The following is a 23,343-nucleotide window of genomic DNA, read 5'->3' on the forward strand; positions in this document are numbered from 1 at the left end:
ATTTATTTATTAATTTATTTATTTTTCTTATCAATGAAAGAGGGCACTTTTCAGTTTATATGTTGCACACAAAATTTACTTGAATTTTTATTTATTCTTTGTTATATATTACAGTTAAATATATGTTGTTTGTTTACAAAGAAATGCTGAAGTGAGAGTTGGGGGTACTTTGCCAAAAAAAAAAAAAAAATACATATATATATATTTCAGGGGGTACTCCACTGTAAAAAGTTTGTGAATCACTGACTTAACTCATAAAGACCCAGCGCAACTTTTTTGTCAGTTCCCAAATGAAATTTTTTCTATATTTAACCTTTCATAAGTGATTTATCACCATTTATTTATAGTATTATCCTCTGTATTTTGTATTTTATCTGTATAAATCTGGTATTTTCTCATATGCAATTCACTGATCATGTTGACCTTTGTTGAAGCTCAGATGAAAGTTGAGGGTTACTGCATCAAAAGCCACGAAATCTGCAGAAAAAGTGACTTTTTCAGTATAATCTATCATTAACTGAACTTAAACCAAGCATTTCCATCCACTGTCATTGATCCAACTCCATTGGTTTTACAGGGGAATCAATGTAGTAGAAGATGACAGTGTTTCCACGGTAACTACGGAGCCTCTGAACGTCCAAATGGGTCATATCTGACGACCATGAAAAGACGACAAACTGTATTTTACACCAATTATTTACATGTATTGATTGAATTAGTGGATCAACAGTTTAGATCAGTAGATGCTCTTGGACAGTGGTGTATATTTGGGTCTTTATGGGTTAAGTGACTCATCACTATTTATTGTATATAATGTTATCCTCTGTATTTTGTATTTTATCTGTATAAATCAGGTATTTTCCAATATTTAATTCACCTATCATGTAGATGTTCATTAAAGCTAAGATGAAAGTTGAGGGTTATTGCATCAAAAGCAAAGAAAGGTGCAGAAAAAGGGACTTTTTCAGTCAAATCTATCATTAACGGAACATAAACCAAGCGTCTCCATCCACTGTCATTGATTAAACTTCATGGGTTTTACTGGTGAATCAATGTTGTAGAAGATGAGGTGTTTCCACGGTAACTACGGAGCCTCTGAACGTCCAAATGGGTCATATCTGATGACCATGAAAAGATGACAAACTATTTTATACCAATTATTTACATGTATTGATTGAATTAATGGATCAACAGGTATTAAACAGTTTAGATCAGGAGATACTTTTGGTCGATGGTGGATGTTTGGGTCTTTATGGGTTAAACTACGCTCACTGTCAATAGTTTAGTTGTCAGATATTGTTTCTTTGTTTGTTTGTTCGCTTTATTTCTTAAGATGTGGCTAATGTCAGTCTCCAAAATGAACTGGACATAGTTTTAATTGAGCTGCATCTGAAAATCAGTGGAGTTCCAACTGCTCTCATCAGTAAGAATACTAATACATACACTGAAAATACTCCATTACAAGTACATCTGCGTTCAGAACCTTATGAAACCTAATGTTCAGTGTGCAGTCAAAAGGTCCTGTCACTTCGTACTATTACACATGATGTTTTAGATTCGTTTTAGTGCTACATTCATGTATATTTTGCATTTGATCTCCTCTACAGCATGGAAGGGACTCCCTATGGTGCAGATGTATTGTGTCTCTGCATTTATAGTGACAAAATAATTGCTTGAATTCTTTTTTGACTGTTCAGACTGAGGTCAAGAAGAAAACTGTTACATCTGTATGTAATTCATGGGAATAACGATCTGACTTGACAAGGTAAAAAGCACTGCGTGATCCGTGCTATATGAACATAGTCATAATGTTCCCACTCTGTACCTTGAATTGCACATGTAGGGGTCTTTTAACAGCAACAGGTGGATATAGACGACAGCACAAGAATACAAAAGTTATTTCAACTCCAAAACTGAGTACTTGTTAATAGCAGACATTAGCACTGAGAGCAGGCTAACAGCTATGTTGGCGACGTTAGCGAACATCAGCTACTGAATGAACGGGGTCATACCTCCAAGAATGTTTCTTCTAATGGTAGTCAGTTTGATATAGACAAGAACACAAGAGGAAGAAAAAAAAGGTTATTTAAAGTTTTTTAACAGAGTGCTTGTTAATGGATAACATTAGCATAGGGAACAACACCTTGCTAGGTTAGCAAACATTAGCTACTGAGTAGGTTCCTACCACCTACCAAGACTGTTTCCTTCTATTGTCAGTTAATTTTTGGTCCTAAATAATTTTTTTTTTTTTGCTATCAAGTTTTTATTTTCATTTTCATTTAACAAATTAAATCGAACACAGGTATTTCAGGTTATACAATATTACTGGAATGGATTCTCAGTGCAAGAATACCAACAGTGAGCCCAAGATATAAGAACGTGTCATGAGAAATGAAAGAATACAGTGACAGTATAAAGATAATAAAGGAAAAGTAAGAAAAAGTAAGGTTAATTACACACAAAAAAATAAAAATGCATACATAACCTACAAGAATACACACAACATACACAAAACATACAGACACACAAACATATATAGACAAGACAGAAGGGACTTGACATCTAGAGGTACTAAGGTAAGAGAATTTTTGGTCCTAAATCCGATATGTATCGGATATTTTGCAATGCGACTTCAGTCTGAACAGCCAGGTCGCATTTATCCAAACTTTGTCATTGAAATGCAACAAATGTCACAATTCTGCGTCCCAGGAGTGTTACTTCCCTAAACACAGTGCATTCCTGCGTGGTCACGTTTTACGTCAGGACCTCTTTTGCACATGCGAGTCACTTCAGGGTCGCATTCAGTTCATACTCAAAACTGATATAAGTCGCATTTAATGTGTAATATGAACGAGAACACAAAAAATTGGATTTCACCCAAAAAAATCTGAACTGTGCATTAAGAGCTGCTGTCTGAACGTAGCCTTAGACAAACTTTATTTTTCCACAAGGGAGATTACTTGATCACAATAGCTCAGTTGCAGATGATGGTGATGAAAGCTGCAACTTCAGCATTTAGTCCTTAACTGTTTCAAAGACGGAAGTTACTGCAATTTGACCAAAGCAAACAGGCTCTATTTTTTCTTAAGAAACTACCTGCAAGACAAATTTAAATCATAAAACTGAGAGGAATGACTTGACTCAGGGGTTCCCAAAGTGGGGTACGTGTACCCTGAGGGGTACTTGGAAGAAGCCCAGAGGATACTTGAAAATTTGTTTGAAAAATACATTAAATAAGTTATCATGAACCTAATACAAAATAAATAATAAGAATTAATGCTGAAATATGAAAGACAATAAATACATACATGTAATAGTTTTATTGTCAATCAATGTCTAACCTTTGGTCATATTTTAAGAACATTTGTATTTTATATTATTAAAATGAGTTTACTTGAGTAGATAAGTGATTATTTTTTGTTGATTATAGGTTCATTTATTAATTAATGATATTAATGACCAATTTATGTATTAATTAATTTATTTTCTTATCAATGAAAGAGGGCACTTTTCAGTTTATATATTGGACACAAAAAGTACTTGAAATTTGTATTATTTTATTGTAATATATTACTGTTAAATATATGTTGTTTGTTCACAAAGAAATGCTGAAGTGACAGTTGGGGGTACTTTGCAAAAAAAAAAAAAAAAAAAAAAAAAAAAAAAAAAAAAAAAAATATATATATATATATATATATATATATATATATATATATATATATATATATATATATATATATATATATATATATGTACACACTGTATTTCAGGGGGTACTCCACTGTAAAAAGTTTGTGAATCACTGACTTAACTCATAAAGACCCAGCGCTACTTTTTTGTCAGTTCCCAGATGAAATTTTCAACCATATGTAACCTTTCATAAGTGATTTATCACCATTTATTTATAATATTATCCTCTGTATTTTGTATTTTATCAGTATAAATCTGGTATTTTCTCATATGCAATTCACTGATCATGTTGACCTTTATTGAAGCTCAGATGAAAGTTGAGGGTTACTGCATCAAAAGCCACGAAATCTGCAGAAAAAGTGACTTTTTCAGTATAATCTATCATTAACTGAACTTAAACCAAGCATTTCCATCCACTGTCATTGATCCAACTCCATGGGTTTTACAGGGGAATCAATGTAGTAGAAGATGACAGTGTTTCCACGGTAACTACGGAGCCTCTGAACGTCCAAATGGGTCATATCTGACGACCATGAAAAGACGACAAACTGTATTTTACACCAATTATTTACATGTATTGATTGAATTAGTGGATCAACAGTTTAGATCAGTAGATGCTCTTGGACAGTGGTGTATATTTGGGTCTTTATGGGTTAAGTGACTTATCACTATTTATTGTATATAATGTTATCCTCTGTATTTTGTATTTTATCTGTATAGATCAGGTATTTTCCAATATTTAATTCACCTATCATGTAGATGTTCATTAAAGCTAAGATGAAAGTTGAGGGTTATTGCATCAAAAGCAAAGAAAGGTGCAGAAAAAGGGACTTTTTCAGTCAAATCTATCATTAACGGAACATAAACCAAGCGTCTCCATCCACTGTCATTGATTAAACTTCATGGGTTTTACTGGTGAATCAATGTTGTAGAAGATGAGGTGTTTCCACGGTAACTACGGAGCCTCTGAACGTCCAAATGGGTCATATCTGATGACCATGAAAAGATGACAAACTATTTCATACCAATTATTTACATGTGTTGATTGAATTAATGGATCAACAGGTATTAAACAGTTTAGATCAGGAGATACTTTTGGTCGATGGTGGATGTTTGGGTCTTTATGGGTTAAACTACGCTCACTGTCAATAGTTTAGTTGTCAGATATTGTTTCTTTGTTTGTTTGTTCGCTTTATTTCTTAAGATGTGGCTAATGTCAGTCTCCAAAATGAACTGGACATAGTTTTAATTGAGCTGCATCTGAAAATCAGTGGAGTTCCAACTGCTCTCATCAGTAAGAATACTAATACATACACTGAAAATACTCCATTACAAGTACATCTGCATTCAGAACCTTATGAAACCTAATGTTCAGTGTGCAGTCAAAAGGTCCTGTCACTTCATACTATTACACATGATGTTTTAGATTCGTTTTAGTGCTACACTCATGTATATTTTGCATTTGGTCTCCTCTACAGCATGGAAGGGACTCCCTATGGTGCAGATGTATTGTGTCTCTGCATTTATAGTGACAAAATAATTGCTTGAATTCTTTTTTGACTGTTCAGACTGAGGTCAAGAAGAAAACTGTTACATCTGTATGTAATTCATGGGAATAACGATCTGACTTGACAAGGTAAAAAGCACTGCGTGATCCGTGCTATATGAACATAGTCATAATGTTCCCGCTCTGTACCTTGAATTGCACATGTAGGGGTCTTTTAACAGCAACAGGTGGATATAGACGACAGCACAAGAATACAAAAGTTATTTCAACTCCAAAACTGAGTACTTGTTAATAGCAGACATTAGCACTGAGAGCAGGCTAACAGCTATGTTGGCGACGTTAGCGAACATCAGCTACTGAATGAACGGGGTCATACCTCCAAGAATGTTTCTTCTAATGGTAGTCAGTTTGATATAGACAAGAACACAAGAGGAAGAAAAAAAAAAAGTTATTTAAAGTTTTTAACAGAGTGCTTGTTAATGGATAACATTAGCATAGGGAACAACACCTTGCTAGGTTAGCAAACATTAGCTACTGAGTAGGTTCCTACCACCTACCAAGACTGTTTCCTTCTATTGTCAGTTAATTTTTGGTCCTAAATAATTTTTTTTTTTTGCTATCAAGTTTTTATTTTCATTTTCATTTAACAAATTAAATCGAACACAGGTATTTCAGGTTATACAATATTACTGGAATGGATTCTCAGTGCAAGAATCCCAACAGTGAGCCCAAGATATAAGAACGTGTCATGAGAAATGAAAGAATACAGTGACAGTATAAAGATAATAAAGGAAAAGTAAGAAAAAGTAAGGTTAATTACACACACAAAAATAAAAATGCATACATAACCTACAAGAATACACACAACATACACAAAACATACAGACACACAAACATATATAGACAAGACAGAAGGGACTTGACATCTAGAGGTACTAAGGTAAGAGAATTTTTGGTCCTAAATCCGATATGTATCTGATATTTTGCAATGCGACTTCAGTCTGAACAGCCAGGTCGCATTTATCCAAACTTTGTCATTGAAATGCAACAAATGTCACAATTCTGCGTCCCAGGAGTGTTACTTCCCTAAACACAGTGCATTCCTGCGTGGTCACGTTTTACGTCAGGACCTCTTTTGCACATGCGAGTCACTTCAGGGTCGCATTCAGTTCATCCTCAAAACTGTTATAAGTCGCATTTAATGTGTAATATGAACGAGAACACAAAAAATCGGATTTCACCCAAAAAAATCTGAACTGTGCATTAAGAGCTGCTGTCTGAACGTAGCCTTAGACAAACTTTATTTTTCCACAAGGGAGATTACTTGGTCACAATAGCTCAGTTGCAGATGATGGTGATGAAAGCTGCAACTTCAGCATTTAGTCATTAACTGTTTCAAAGACGGAAGTTACTGCAATTTGACCAAAGCAAACAGGCTCTATTTTTTCTTAAGAAACTACCTGCAAGACAAATTTAAATCATAAAACTGAGAGGAATGACTTGACTCAGGGGTTCCCAAAGTGGGGTACGTGTACCCTGAGGGGTACTTGGAAGAAGCCCAGAGGATACTTGAAAATTTGTTTGAAAAATACATTAAATAAGTTATCATGAACCTAATACAAAATAAATAATAAGAATTAATGCTGAAATATGAAAGACAATAAATACATACATGTAATAGTTTTATTGTCAATCAATGTCTAACCTTTGGTCATATTTTAAGAACATTTGTATTTTATATTATTAAAATGAGTTTACTTGAGTAGATAAGTGATTATTTTTTGTTGATTATAGGTTCATTTATTAATTAATGATATTAATGACCAATTTATGTATTAATTAATTTATTTTTCTTATCAATGAAAGAGGGCACTTTTCAGTTTATATATTGGACACAAAAAGTACTTGAAATTTGTATTATTTTATTGTAATATATTACTGTTAAATATATGTTGTTTGTTCACAAAGAAATGCTGAAGTGACAGTTGGGGGTACTTTGCAAAAAAAAAAAAAAAAAAAAAATATATATATATATATATATATATATATATACTGTATTTCAGGGGGTACTCCACTGTAAAAAGTTTGTGAATCACTGACTTAACTCATAAAGACCCAGCGCTACTTTTTTGTCAGTTCCCAGATGAAATTTTCGACCATATGTAACCTTTCATAAGTGATTTATCACCATTTATTTATAATATTATCCTCTGTATTTTGTATTTTATCAGTGTAAATCTGGTATTTTCTCATATGCAATTCACTGATCATGTTGACCTTTGTTGAAGCTCAGATGAAAGTTGAGGGTTACTGCATCAAAAGCCACGAAATCTGCAGAAAAAGTGACTTTTTCAGTATAATCTATCATTAACTGAACTTAAACCAAGCATTTCCATCCACTGTCATTGATCCAACTCCATGGGTTTTACAGGGGAATCAATGTAGTAGAAGATGACAGTGTTTCCACGGTAACTACGGAGCCTCTGAACGTCCAAATGGGTCATATCTGACGACCATGAAAGGACGACAAACTGTATTTTACACCAATTATTTACATGTATTGATTGAATTAGTGGATCAACAGTTTAGATCAGTAGATGCTTTTGGACAGTGGTGTATATTTGGGTCTTAATATTATCGTCTGTATTTTGTATTTTATCTGTATAAATCAGGTATTTTCCAATATTTAATTCACCTATCATGTAGATGTTCATTAAAGCTAAGATGAAAGTTGAGGGTTATTGCATCAAAAGCAAAGAAAGGTGCAGAAAAAGGGACTTTTTCAGTCAAATCTATCATTAACGGAACATAAACCAAGCGTCTCCATCCACTGTCATTGATTAAACTTCATGGGTTTTACTGGTGAATCAATGTTGTAGAAGATGAGGTGTTTCCACGGTAACTACGGAGCCTCTGAACGTCCAAATGGGTCATATCTGATGACCATGAAAAGATGACAAACTATTTTATACCAATTATTTACATGTATTGATTGAATTAATGGATCAACAGGTATTAAACAGTTTAGATCAGGAGATACTTTTGGTCGATGGTGGATGTTTGGGTCTTTATGGGTTAAACTACGCTCACTGTCAATAGTTTAGTTGTCAGATATTGTTTCTTTGTTTGTTTGTTCGCTTTATTTCTTAAGATGTGGCTAATGTCAGTCTCCAAAATGAACTGGACATAGTTTTAATTGAGCTGCATCTGAAAATCAGTGGAGTTCCAACTGCTCTCATCAGTAAGAATACTAATACATACACTGAAAATACTCCATTACAAGTACATCTGCGTTCAGAACCTTATGAAACCTAATGTTCAGTGTGCAGTCAAAAGGTCCTGTCACTTCATACTATTACACATGATGTTTTAGATTCGTTTTAGTGCTACATTCATGTATATTTTGCATTTGATCTCCTCTACAGCATGGAAGGGACTCCCTATGGTGCAGATGTATTGTGTCTCTGCATTTATAGTGACAAAATAATTGCTTGAATTCTTTTTTGACTGTTCAGACTGAGGTCAAGAAGAAAACTGTTACATCTGTATGTAATTCATGGGAATAACGATCTGACTTGACAAGGTAAAAAGCACTGCGTGATCCGTGCTATATGAACATAGTCATAATGTTCCCGCTCTGTACCTTGAATTGCACATGTAGGGGTCTTTTAACAGCAACAGGTGGATATAGACGACAGCACAAGAATACAAAAGTTATTTCAACTCCAAAACTGAGTACTTGTTAATAGCAGACATTAGCACTGAGAGCAGGCTAACAGCTATGTTGGCGACGTTAGCGAACATCAGCTACTGAATGAACGGGGTCATACCTCCAAGAATGTTTCTTCTAATGGTAGTCAGTTTGATATAGACAAGAACACAAGAGGAAGAAAGAAAAAAAGTTATTTAAAGTTTTTTAACAGAGTGCTTGTTAATGGATAACATTAGCATAGGGAACAACACCTTGCTAGGTTAGCAAACATTAGCTACTGAGTAGGTTCCTACCACCTACCAAGACTGTTTCCTTCTATTGTCAGTTAATTTTTGGTCCTAAATTTTTTTTTTTTTTTTTGCTATCAAGTTTTTATTTTCATTTTCATTTAACAAATTAAATCAGAGGTATTTCAGGTTATACAATATTACTGGAATGGATTCTCAGTGCAAGAATACCAACAGTGAGCCCAAGATATAAGAACGTGTCATGAGAAATGAAAGAATACAGTGACAGTATAAAGATAATAAAGGAAAAGTAAGAAAAAGTAAGGTTAATTACACACACAAAAATAAAAATGCATACATAACCTACAAGAATACACACAACATACACAAAACATACAGACACACAAACATATATAGACAAGACAGAAGGGACTTGACATCTAGAGGTACTAAGGTAAGAGAATTTTTGGTCCTAAATCCGATATGTATCGGATATTTTGCAATGCGACTTCAGTCTGAACAGCCAGGTCGCATTTATCCAAACTTTGTCATTGAAATGCAACAAATGTCACAATTCTGCGTCCCAGGAGTGTTACTTCCCTAAACACAGTGCATTCCTACGTGGTCACGTTTTACGTCAGGACCTCTTTTGCACATGCGAGTCACTTCAGGGTCGCATTCAGTTCATACTCAAAACTGATATAAGTCGCATTTAATGTGTAATATGAACGAGAACACAAAAAATTGGATTTCACCCAAAAAAATCTGAACTGTGCATTAAGAGCTGCTGTCTGAACGTAGCCTTAGACAAACTTTATTTTTCCACAAGGGAGATTACTTGGTCACAATAGCTCAGTTGCAGATGATGGTGATGAAAGCTGCAACTTCAGCATTTAGTCATTAACTGTTTCAAAGACGGAAGTTACTGCAATTTGACCAAAGCAAACAGGCTCTATTTTTTCTTAAGAAACTACCTGCAAGACAAATTTAAATCATAAAACTGAGAGGAATGACTTGACTCAGGGGTTCCCAAAGTGGGGTACGTGTACCCTGAGGGGTACTTGGAAGAAGCCCAGAGGATACTTGAAAATTTGTTTGAAAAATACATTAAATAAGTTATCATGAACCTAATACAAAATAAATAATAAGAATTAATGCTGAAATATGAAAGACAATAAATACATACATGTAATAGTTTTATTGTCAATCAATGTCTAACCTTTGGTCATATTTTAAGAACATTTGTATTTTATATTATTAAAATGAGTTTACTTGAGTAGATAAGTGATTATTTTTTGTTGATTATAGGTTCATTTATTAATTAATGATATTAATGACCAATTTATGTATTAAATAATTTATTTTTCTTATCAATGAAAGAGGGCACTTTTCAGTTTATATATTGGACACAAAAAGTACTTGAATTTGTATTATTTTATTGTAATATATTACTGTTAAATATATGTTGTTTGTTCACAAAGAAATGCTGAAGTGACAGTTGGGGGTACTTTGCAAAAAAAAAAAAAAAAAAAAAAAAAAAAAAAAAAAAAAATATATATATATATATATATATATATATATATATATATATATATATATATATATATATATATATATATATATATATATATATATATACTGTATTTCAGGGGGTACTCCACTGTAAAAAGTTTGTGAATCACTGACTTAACTCATAAAGACCCAGCGCTACTTTTTTGTCAGTTCCCAGATGAAATTTTCAACCATATGTAACCTTTCATAAGTGATTTATCACCATTTTTTTATAATATTATCCTCTGTATTTTGTATTTTATCAGTATAAATCTGGTATTTTCTCATATGCAATTCACTGATCATGTTGACCTTTATTGAAGCTCAGATGAAAGTTGAGGGTTACTGCATCAAAAGCCACGAAATCTGCAGAAAAAGTGACTTTTTCAGTATAATCTATCATTAACTGAACTTAAACCAAGCATTTCCATCCACTGTCATTGATCCAACTCCATGGGTTTTACAGGGGAATCAATGTAGTAGAAGATGACAGTGTTTCCACGGTAACTATGGAGCCTCTGAACGTCCAAATGGGTCATATCTGACGACCATGAAAAGACGACAAACTGTATTTTACACCAATTATTTACATGTATTGATAGAATTAGTGGATCAACAGTTTAGATCAGTAGATGCTCTTGGACAGTGGTGTATATTTGGGTCTTTATGGGTTAAGTGACTCATCACTATTTATTGTATATAATGTTATCCTCTGTATTTTGTATTTTATCTGTATAAATCAGGTATTTTCCAATATTTAATTCACCTATCATGTAGATGTTCATTAAAGCTAAGATGAAAGTTGAGGGTTATTGCATCAAAAGCAAAGAAAGGTGCAGAAAAAGGGACTTTTTCAGTCAAATCTATCATTAACGGAACATAAACCAAGCGTCTCCATCCACTGTCATTGATTAAACTTCATGGGTTTTACTGGTGAATCAATGTTGTAGAAGATGAGGTGTTTCCACGGTAACTACGGAGCCTCTGAACGTCCAAATGGGTCATATCTGATGACCATGAAAAGATGACAAACTATTTTATACCAATTATTTACATGTATTGATTGAATTAATGGATCAACAGGTATTAAACAGTTTAGATCAGGAGATACTTTTGGTCGATGGTGGATGTTTGGGTCTTTATGGGTTAAACTACGCTCACTGTCAATAGTTTAGTTGTCAGATATTGTTTCTTTGTTTGTTTGTTCGCTTTATTTCTTAAGATGTGGCTAATGTCAGTCTCCAAAATGAACTGGACATAGTTTTAATTGAGCTGCATCTGAAAATCAGTGGAGTTCCAACTGCTCTCATCAGTAAGAATACTAATACATACACTGAAAATACTCCATTACAAGTACATCTGCATTCAGAACCTTATGAAACCTAATGTTCAGTGTGCAGTCAAAAGGTCCTGTCACTTCATACTATTACACATGATGTTTTAGATTCGTTTTAGTGCTACACTCATGTATATTTTGCATTTGGTCTCCTCTACAGCATGGAAGGGACTCCCTATGGTGCAGATGTATTGTGTCTCTGCATTTATAGTGACAAAATAATTGCTTGAATTCTTTTTTGACTGTTCAGACTGAGGTCAAGAAGAAAACTGTTACATCTGTATGTAATTCATGGGAATAACGATCTGACTTGACAAGGTAAAAAGCACTGCGTGATCCGTGCTATATGAACATAGTCATAATGTTCCCGCTCTGTACCTTGAATTGCACATGTAGGGGTCTTTTAACAGCAACAGGTGGATATAGACGACAGCACAAGAATACAAAAGTTATTTCAACTCCAAAACTGAGTACTTGTTAATAGCAGACATTAGCACTGAGAGCAGGCTAACAGCTATGTTGGCGACGTTAGCGAACATCAGCTACTGAATGAACGAGGTCATACCTCCAAGAATGTTTCTTCTAATGGTAGTCAGTTTGATATAGACAAGAACACAAGAGGAAGAAAAAAAAAAAGTTATTTAAAGTTTTTTAACAGAGTGCTTGTTAATGGATAACATTAGCATAGGGAACAACACCTTGCTAGGTTAGCAAACATTAGCTACTGAGTAGGTTCCTACCACCTACCAAGACTGTTTCCTTCTATTGTCAGTTAATTTTTGGTCCTAAATTTTTTTTTTTTTTTTTTGCTATCAAGTTTTTATTTTCATTTTCATTTAACAAATTAAATCAGAGGTATTTCAGGTTATACAATATTACTGGAATGGATTCTCAGTGCAAGAATACCAACAGTGAGCCCAAGATATAAGAACGTGTCATGAGAAATGAAAGAATACAGTGACAGTATAAAGATAATAAAGGAAAAGTAAGAAAAAGTAAGGTTAATTACACACAAAAAAAATAAAAATGCATACATAACCTACAAGAATACACACAACATACACAAAACATACAGACACACAAACATATATAGACAAGACAGAAGGGACTTGACATCTAGAGGTACTAAGGTAAGAGAATTTTTGGTCCTAAATCCGATATGTATCGGATATTTTGCAATGCGACTTCAGTCTGAACGGCCAGGTCGCATTTATCCAAACTTTGTCATTGAAATGCAACAAATGTCACAATTCTGCGTCCCAGGAGTGTTACTTCCCTAAACACAGTGCATTCCTGCGTGGTCACGTTTTACGTCAGGACCTCTTTTGCACATGCGAGTCACTTCAGGGTCGCATTCAGTTCATACTCAAAACTGATATAAGTCGCATTTAATGTGTAATATGAACGAGAACACAAAAAAATCGGATTTCACCCAAAAAAATCTGAATTGTGCATTAAGAGCTGCTGTCTGAACGTAGCCTTAGACAAACTTCATTAATCCACAAGGGAAATTACTTGGTCACAATAGCTTAGTTGCAGATAAAAACACTCCTGAAGCAACACTAGCAAGAAAGTAAGAGTGAAGAGATAGAGGCAACAAGTGGTTCCAGGCACAACAAGCCCCGCCCCTTGCACATATTGTGGCGTATTTTGACATCCAGCTGATGTCATCATGTCTATGCATGTGCTGATGTCAGCATATCAATTGTTTCCATATATATGCCAAGATTGAAGTAAATAGAAACAAAATTGATGCTTTTATAGACATTTGACATTTCGCCCATTATAAATAAATGGGAGGGAAAAAAAAAAGATTTTAAAAATTCATTAAAAATTTCTACTTTGACCTACTTTTCCCAAAATATAATCACATCTATTCTGGGTCACTGGCAGTCTATAAACCAAATTTGGTATGAATTCAACCAATAGTTTTGCTGCTACAGACATTTGAAATTTTTTGCCCGTTAAAAGTAAATGGGGAAAAAAAAGATTTAAAAAATTCCTAAAAAATTTTAACTTTGGCCTACTCTTGCCAAAATGTAATGACATCTATTCTGGGTCACTCACAATTTATAAACCAAATTTGGTATGAATTCAACCAATAGTTTTGCTGCAACAGACATTTGAAATTTTATCTCCTTATAAGTAAATGGGGGGGGACTAAAAAAATCATAAAAAATTTTAACTTTATATGGGGTGGGGTAATAAGTAATATAAATAGAATACACTAAATTTGAATTTCTTTCTCTTTTTGTTTGTATTTTACCTCTGAAGATGCACAATGAAAATAAGTAAAAAAAAAAAAAAAAAAAAAACTGATTAAAAACAAAAAAAAACAGAATACACTAGTAAAGCAGGAAAAAAATACAGGATTTATATATGTACAAAAAATGGCTTAGAAATGGGGTCGACAAACAATTAGCTCCAATACAAACTTCATGTACACACACTGGTACACAGAAATACCACATTGTATTACATTTTGAGCCATTAAAATAAACTCCATGGACGACTTCCCAACTTGATTCTATTATCTTTTTACTTCCAGAAGCGTTCAAACCATCTGTTCCTGAATGAACGCCAGTTTGTGTAGAGTTTGCATTGTCCAAACACGGGGCCACGCAGTTCCCCAGTCAAAACTTTGAGTAACACAAAATGTGTCCATATTCAGCCTAATGTGGGATATTTCACCATTATTTGCAAATAGGTTGCTAGGTGACTTGAGTGGCCTGGAGAAATTGGCAGCCTTGTGGTTTCATCATTGCCCAATGCACAGAGCAAAACTGGCAACGCGGCCAAAGAATCAACATCTGCGCTCGGTACATCACACATCAACGGTCTGCAAATTTTGCTGCGAGATGGACTCGGAGAGCCAAAACAGAGACAAACATCCAGGAGCCTGATGTCTTTATGCTCCAGACAAACACTTCTTCCACATAATTGCATATGAAGGCTGGTGCTCAGCTCACCAGCGCACCACTCAGCCATTAAATTCTTCACCCTTTGATATAATCTGAATGGAAAGCCTTGCACTCAACACGGTGCAGCCCATATTGTCTGGCATTTCTGAGCGTAGGAAAAATAGGCATTACTCGGTCTTTTGATCCAAGAAAAATGAGCATCGCAGCAGTAACTCAGGGAAACGCATTGTTCAGAATATATTGTACGACCGTCATATCGATCAATTTTCAATCTTAATTGTTTTGGACACATTTCATGTCCTTCATTCGCTTTAATTTCTTTCAGTTTTTGCAAAGCGCAGGTCTGACAAGTGTTTAGTAAAGGTTTTGTGAGTGTTCAGCTGTCATTAGAAAACATATTAGTGAGCCAGGCTAGCACTTTAGAAACCCCCAGCTTCATGTCAGGGCCTTCAAACTCCGCATTTGTGGCTATGACTCGGTTTGATGGATCAATTACTAGCACAGTGTAGGCAAACGGAAAACCAACAAGCTGCTGAGAACCAAACTATGTGACTATATTAAACTGAAATCCTAACGGCAGATCCTTTAGATCAGGGGCCACATTCAGACTAATATGATCTGAAGTGGGTCAGACCAGTAAAAAAACATAATAATATATTAATAATGTCAACTCCAAACTTTTCTCTGTGTTTTAGAGCAGTGGTTCTCAAACCTTTTACAGTGGAGAACTCCTGAAAATGTACGTTTTTAGCCAAGTACCCCCAACTCTCACTTCAGCATTTTCGATTGAAGAAAAATAGGCAAAATTTATTCCTGTGTAAAAAAAAAAAAAAAAAAAAAAAAAAAAAAAGGAAATGAACAACATATACTTAACTTTTTTATACATATATATATATATATATATATATATATATATATATATATATATATATATATGTATAAATAAAACACATTTCATGCACAAATTTCATACACCCTTTCATGCATGAATTATGAAAAAAGTATCTAGATTTTTGTAGATTGCTTTTATTTCTCAAAAACAGGCTAAAGTTGAAAGCATATATATATATATATATATATATATATGGTTTTAATAAGAAAATATTTTACCCCCTGAGATCCAGGAAAGTACAAGTTTTGACTTTTTAAAATTAAATATTTGCCTATATTGGAAACATCATAATCCAACAGTTTTTTTCTCACATGCATTCTTTTTTTTTTTTAAATTTTATGGAATGTTCTTTGCGGTGGAACGTTTGGTTTTTTGTTTGGTTTTTTGTACAAAGTTGTGAAACTCTTGTCTGCAAACGTGGACAGAAAACCCATAGTTGGGTCTTGGGCGGTTAACTTTATGAGATCACAGAGCAGTCCACATTCTACAACTAAGATAATACTTTTTTTCATTATATTGCTTAGGGTCTATAAAGACTGTCCCCATGTGGTTTGGAGAATATTACCTTTAGAACCCTTTGAGAAGTGAACTTAAATTGTGTTCACAAATGTGGACGTCATGCATGAAAGGTTAAAGTAAATTTTGTGCAAAATATAAACTGAAGAGTGCCCTCTTTCACGAATAAAAATAAATAAATTGGTCATTAATTAATAAATGAACAAAAAATAATTACTTTTCTACTCAAATAAACTAATTTTTAATAATATAAAATAAAAATGTTCTTAAAATGTTACTAAAGCTTAAACAAGATGATTGACAATAAAACAATTATTGTGTTTTATATTTCAGCAGTAATTCTCATTATTTATTTTGTATTCAGTACATGATGACTTATTTAATGTATTTTCCCAAAAAATTCAAGGACCCTCTGGGCTTCTTCCAAGTACCCCTGGGGTATACATACCCCACTTTGGGGTTTTAGAGTTTAAAAAAAAAAAAAAAAAAAAAAACACTATGAAAATATTTACATCTATAAACTGTCCTTTAAACCAATGTGAATAACATGAACAAACTGAAAAAACAAAGAGTAATTTTAACAATATTATGCTTCAGTTTATCATTTACACATGTGCATTATAACTTACAGATAACAGTGGATCGACAGTGGAAAAAAATAAAAATCTCGCCAAGTGTATTTTTTTGCTTAATTCAAGTTTTTTTTTTGCTTAATTCAAGCAAAAAAAATCTGCCAGTGGAACAAGTGAAAATTATCTTGGTGAGATTTCTAGAAATAAGATTTTCCAGATCTATTGTCTAAAAATCAGTTCTTATATCTCACTGAAAAGTTACTCTTTAGGTGATTGTGTCTTATTTTAAGACATGCAATGAGATATTTGGACTAGAAATGAGAAAAATACACTTGGTAAGATTTTGATTTTTTTCCAGTGTACAAATACATAAAACATTTAATAACAGGCATAATATTGTTAAAATTGGACTTACTTCTCTTAAGACATGTCACGTTGTTCACATTTGTTCAGGTTATTCACATTTTTTTTTGCCAAATTATACTTTGTTTCAGTGTAAATACATAAAAATGTTTACATTTACAAAGAGAAAAAATGTACATGTGAGTATTTATTGGATATTATGGTCGTATTTGACCAATTTGAGCCTCTTGAAATTGAATTGTATATATGTACCTTTATTTCGGTTGGAAAGTGCACATTAATGAACACATTTACACATTCCATTTCAGTATAAACATGTAAATATGCCGGAATTTTCATCTAGTCCCAACTTAAATAAATAACAGTGATCCGTGCAATACACAGAATTGGTTTGTATGTGGAACCTGAACTCAAATGATTGTTCATATCTTAGTCTAATTTTAGCATTTCACAGTCATCCCAAGGGCTCGGACTGGACCCTTTGGTGGGCCGGATTTGGCCCCCGGACCACATGTTTGACCCCCCTGCTTTAGCTTATAAAGAGGGCACTTAAATGTACCACTGGTAGTATTTCTAACAGCTAGGGGCTAAGCATAGTATGACATATTTTTCTAGGTATGCCGCTAAACAAAAGAGGCTTAGGCTGTAGAAATGGTGTCTCTGGTATTTCATGGTGTTTGAAGTAAGTCCTTCATCTGTTTTCTAATGCAGTCCAACATGTAACTCCCCCATTTCTTAACTATATTTCCCCCAAAACTGTACTTTCTTTAAGCCGTTTGAGGCATTCACTGCATGAATATGTCTCTCTGGATTACACAGCGCACGGGGTAATTTAATTTATGTATTCATCAACACTGAAACAGGTTCAGTTCTGCAGCGACATATACATATTCACTGAAGAAATTCCGTCAAGGACTTACCACAATGTCACCTTTAAGCTCTGTTAATCGTCCAGTATATCATGAATTTTAGATGCAGGTCTTACTGGAGTTTAACGGCAATGTCTCGTATTAATTTGCGACATTTTAAGTACTTAAAGAAGTGATATTTTGCTTTTTTTTAAAAAATGGAATTCTGCATTTTCAAACATTAAACACTGGTCTACATAAACTGTAAATGCTATGCTTGGAAACTGTATTTTACACCAATTATTTACATGTATTGATTGAATTAGTGGATCAACGGGTATTAAACACATTATATCAGGAGATGGTTTTGGTTGATGGTGGATGTTTGGGTCTTTATGGATTAAAGCTGTGCACTAGGGATGGGAAGATTATCTGATATGTATCAATATGCCGACACGCGTGTGCACGATCCCAGTGCACTGATAGAGAAGCTGCGAGTGAATGAAAAGTTTGGAATGATATCGCGATGCATTGGTTATTGAATGTTTGTTTCGATAAAATTTGATCCGTTCAATAGAATATATTTTGACTTGCATTTAAAAGTGTTCCTATTTATTTGGGTAAAGTTTTTCTTTTCTTCAGACCCACGTTAATGTGCGCCGTGGATTTGCGAATGTGTACACTGCACACGACAGTCTGAGCTGCGCTCATATGCATTGTGGCTCGACCGCCACGGATGAATACTGTACTGTCTGTATGTGAATGTGACAGACATAAAAGGAAGTGACCACATGTGGTTTCTGAACGTCTACTTTTTTACTAGATCAACTGTATTGAATACTGCTGGACAAACCGGAGATACTTCCTTAAACTGTTACATACATATCAAACAGTGCATCCCAGAATACCTTGTGCAGGTGTCTCTTAAAGCGACAGAACCTTTTTCTGTTTTCCCTACATTACAAAGACATTACATTACAAATTGAATCGGTGAGGGAGCAAGAAGTTGAGTGTTAGAAACATGTAGAGAAACGACTTTGGAAACAAAGTCCAAACTTTTTCACTGACTGTATGTGAGGCACATGCTCTGAAACTGAACTAAAGACACTTTGTGAAAAGTCATGTTTTTATTTGATAAATAAGTGATCAAACTCATTGAATTGCACTGCATATTTTTTTTTCCAGAACAAATGTGTTGAATCAGAATGTGCTTAATTGCTCTGTATCATGATTTAGGTGTGAATCGCATCTTATCGCATCGTGAGGTGCCACACACATATCTATAATATATCGCAGTCCACCCAGGAATTCGTGATGTTGCGATCGCCAACTATTAATGCAAATTCAACCAATCATCGCAAATTCTGCGCAGCGCTGCAATTTTGTCCAATCATCGTGAATTTTCTGCAAATTTGACTAATCACCTTAGCCCCCTTTCGCCCACCCCTGTCTACGTGACATGTACGTCATCACGCTCACTTCCTTGTTGACGGTTGAGAAGATGAAGACACATGCGATTCAAAACACTCACATTTACTGACAAATATCACTGCCAAAGTTCGTGCAAGTCAGTTTCCAGATGTGTTACACAAAAGCGAAAGTATACTATTCTGCACTGCCTGCAATATTGTGGTAGAACACGAACGAAAGTGGCCGCTCCACAGACACTTTTCAGCCGCAAAACATACAGGAGAACGGCTGAAACTGGAAGAGGAAAGACGAGACAAGTCCCAATGACAGAGGCTGTTGGATCCAGAACAAGAACAGGAGCTGAAAGGGTCAAGGTTAGCACAGATCTACTCTATAAGGCAATAGAAGAGAAGAAGAAAGAACCTGTGGAGGCATGCTTTCCTTTCTGTGTATTGTGTGTGTGTGTGTGTGTGTGTGTGTGTGTGTGTGTGTGTGTGTGTGTGTGTGTGTGTGTGCATGTAACCCATCTAACCCTAACTCTAAATATACTACTGTATCATTAAGGAAGCAAAAGTCATGTGTTGTGTTGTATAAATGTGCGATGGGGGTGGGATTTAATCAGTTTTCTTCTTCCCACTCCTTTTTCAGCAGTACATATTGAATTTATTTTGTTATTACTAGTATACATGGCAATTGTTATTTTGTCTTAATCGTCTTTTTTAATGTATTTGCTCTGATATTAGTTCCATGTACACAAAAAATGTGTAATTTTTTCTTCTTCTCAAAACAAATAAATAAATGAATGAATTAAAAAAGAGCCTGTTTTGTTTAAAATCATTTCTTCCTGGTGCTTTTTAAGGCTAAAAACTCAAAAAAGACTGTTCTAGGTAATTTGCAAATGCCCATGTTCCTGTGACTTTAATAAGAGAAACCTCAAATCATTGCAACTTTCACTGCAATTTTTTGGAAAAGCTGCCGCAAAATCAGGCATTTTAGGCCGGAAAAATAAAAATAAAAATCCCGCGAAATCCTGGAGGGACTGATATCGGATCGGAGATGCTGTATCGAGATGCGTATTGCATCAGCCTTACAACTAAGATTCCCAACCCTACTGTGCACATATTTCCTGTATTTTCTTGTATGTGGGGAAAAGAGGATGATAAATAAATATGTATGATGATTTCAACCCTGAAAAACATCAAACCTAAAGGTAGCCCAAGACTTTTTTCCCATTGCTGTATGTTTTTTTTTATTCATAGTATGCAGTATTCTGCACATGGAGCTTCATCCATATATTGACCACATGGTTTCCAAGCTCTAATTAATCTGCAGGATATCTGTTTTTAATAACATGCAACTTCCATGTATGCAAAGTAATTCCCTGCAGGTGTGTTCATATCCTGTTAGTGGCTGCGATGGAATCTGTTAAAGTTTTCTCTTCGCACATCCGGTTTCAAAAGTTTGCATCATACCTTTAGTGTGTTATGTGATTAATTTCATATTATTAATTTGATGCATTCATAAGCTATAGAGTTCAGAACAGCAGGTTAAGTTCACATTATCAAACTGCATTTCTTGTGAAACTTTTCATCTCGATTCTGCTCATTATCAGCGAAACACACGAAAGCAAACAATTTCACATTCTGCTGAAGTGTTATGGCTCCAAACTGAGGTGTGTGTGCAGCCTGAGTGCTTGTTTTCAGCGCTGGTTAATTGCAGAGTTAACCTTGGCGAGGGTTGCAGATCCAGTGTTTCTGGCTGACCCGCCTGGTTTTCTGAGTGTTTGAGCTCATTATGGGCATGGCTTGCTGAGCTCTTGGTGTTTCCTGTAGGTGGTTCATCTCGACAAGGAGGAGGAAATGCAGAAGCTTCCTCTTCAGCCTCCTTATTACGACATGGCGCCCTCTGAGTCGACCCCCTTCACTGATAAACCGGTGAGTAGTGACGCCATGCACGGGTTGGTGGAGGTACGAAGCCGTCATATCCACAGCCGCTGCCGCCGTCGCTGCTGCTGTGCTGTGGGCCTGTGGTAAAAGCTGGTGTGAAAAGGTGAACTTTGTACTTTATGTGTGAGTATGTTTGGATGGATTAGACCTGAAAATGAAACGTAATGTTTTCCGTAATATCATTGGCTGCTTTTCAACCACTGCTGGTTCGGAATTGGTTCAAATCATTGACCCTCCAAAAACCGTTGTGCTTTTCCACATCATTACACCATGAGATGTTTGTAAATGTTCATAGGTGAAGCTAAGGAAGAGGGTTAGGGCCACTGGAAAAAAAAATTTTTTTTTTTTCTTATTATTCTGAGAAAAAAGTCAGAATTCTGAGAAAAAAGACAGAGTTCTGACTTTTTTTTCCTCAGAATTCTGACTCAGAATTCTGTTTTAAAAATTTTTTTATTGTTCTGACATTAAAATCAGAATTCTGGGGAAAGAAGTCTGAATTCTGACTTTTTTTCCCCCAGAATTCTGACTTCAGTTTTAAAATTCTGACTAAGCTCAGAACAATAAAAAAAAAGTTTAAAACGTTCAGATTTCTGAGAAAAAAAAAGTCAGAATTCTGAGATTAAAGTCAAAATTCTGTCTTTTTTTCTCAGAATTCTGACTGTTTTAAATATTTTTAAAATTATTTTTCCGAGTTTAAAGTCAGAATTCTGGGGGGGATAAAAGTCTGAATTTTGACATTTTTTTCCTCAGAATTCTGATTTTAATCTTAGAATTCTAACTTTAATCTCATAATTCTGACTTTTTTTCTCAGAATTCTGACTTTTAAATATTTTATTTATTATTGTTCTGAGATTAAAGTCAAAATTCTGGGGAAAAAAGTCTGAATTCTGCCTTTTTTTCTCAGAATTCTAACTTTTATCTCAGAATTCTGACTTTAATCTTAGGATTCTGACTTTTTTCTCAGAATAACAATTAAAAAATATAAATTGGACCTTAATTTTTTTTTTTTTTTTTCCCCAGTGGCCCTAATCTTCTTCCGTATAAAGCTGTGGCAATACTTGGGAAAACAAAGCCAAGTAATTCAACAGAACTACTGTGGTTTTATGATTATTTCAGGTTTTAGCTTCAGATTCATATTTGTTTCCTTGGATAGTTCGGTAGGCAACTGACACTGGACGCGGTAACTGATGACAGACAGGAAGCTCGGCCAGTCATTTTATTCAGACCAAATAAAATGATTGGTCAGACTTTTATCAGAAACATTTGAGAATTAAACATTTTTGAGTTTCAAAACCTGGTGGATTTCTTTTACATCTTAGTTTGTCACATGCTTATTAGGAGCATTTTAAGATTACAAAAGAAAAATGTAAAAATGCCAGATTGTACAGGATAGCTTTAAACTTTGTCGTATTATATGATGGTTCAAGGAGATAATTATTAGTCTCCTCCTCCACCTTCTGCTTTGACATCATGTTCATGTACTGAAGTTTGGATCAGACCGTCTAGACCTCTGATCTTTTGTTGATTACAGTGTGTAAGTTCATCTAATAACCCCCCCCCCCCGGACCCCTGACATAAGGTCAGCCTAAGTTCTAGTGGTGCTGCTGCTCTGGAACTAGTTCAGAAACCTTAAAAATGCATAAAAACCAAACAATGGAACCATGACTTTTCCCATTATTTTCTGATCTACTGTTTTGAAGTCAATTTGTTTGTTGTCATTTTGGCTTTTTGGAGTGAGAAGTGCCCATATTTGGACACAAGGGGCGGGACGACCAGAGTGTGAAGGGTCAGAGGCACCTTTGAGGGAATCAGGAAATCAGCGCTAATGCTAAATGCTAACTTACTGACTCTT

At 34.6% G+C, this 23,343-nt stretch overlaps 1 protein-coding gene across 6 annotated transcripts in view; it reads left to right on the plus strand.

Moving 5' to 3' along the window:
• The window catches only part of nectin1b (nectin cell adhesion molecule 1b), a 518,119-nt gene that overhangs the window by 416,344 nt on the left and 78,432 nt on the right, over window positions 1–23,343 (plus strand). For all 6 annotated transcript variants that reach the window (XM_030152342.1, XM_030152343.1, XM_030152344.1 and 3 more), the window contains one exon: window positions 21,378–21,479. In XM_030152342.1, coding sequence (XP_030008202.1) covers window positions 21,378–21,479 — 102 coding nt within the window. The remainder of the gene's footprint in view (window positions 1–21,377; window positions 21,480–23,343) is intronic.

Source organism: Sphaeramia orbicularis, chromosome 13, assembly GCF_902148855.1.
Source record: "Sphaeramia orbicularis chromosome 13, fSphaOr1.1, whole genome shotgun sequence".
NCBI classification, from domain to species: Eukaryota; Metazoa; Chordata; class Actinopteri; order Kurtiformes; family Apogonidae; genus Sphaeramia; species Sphaeramia orbicularis.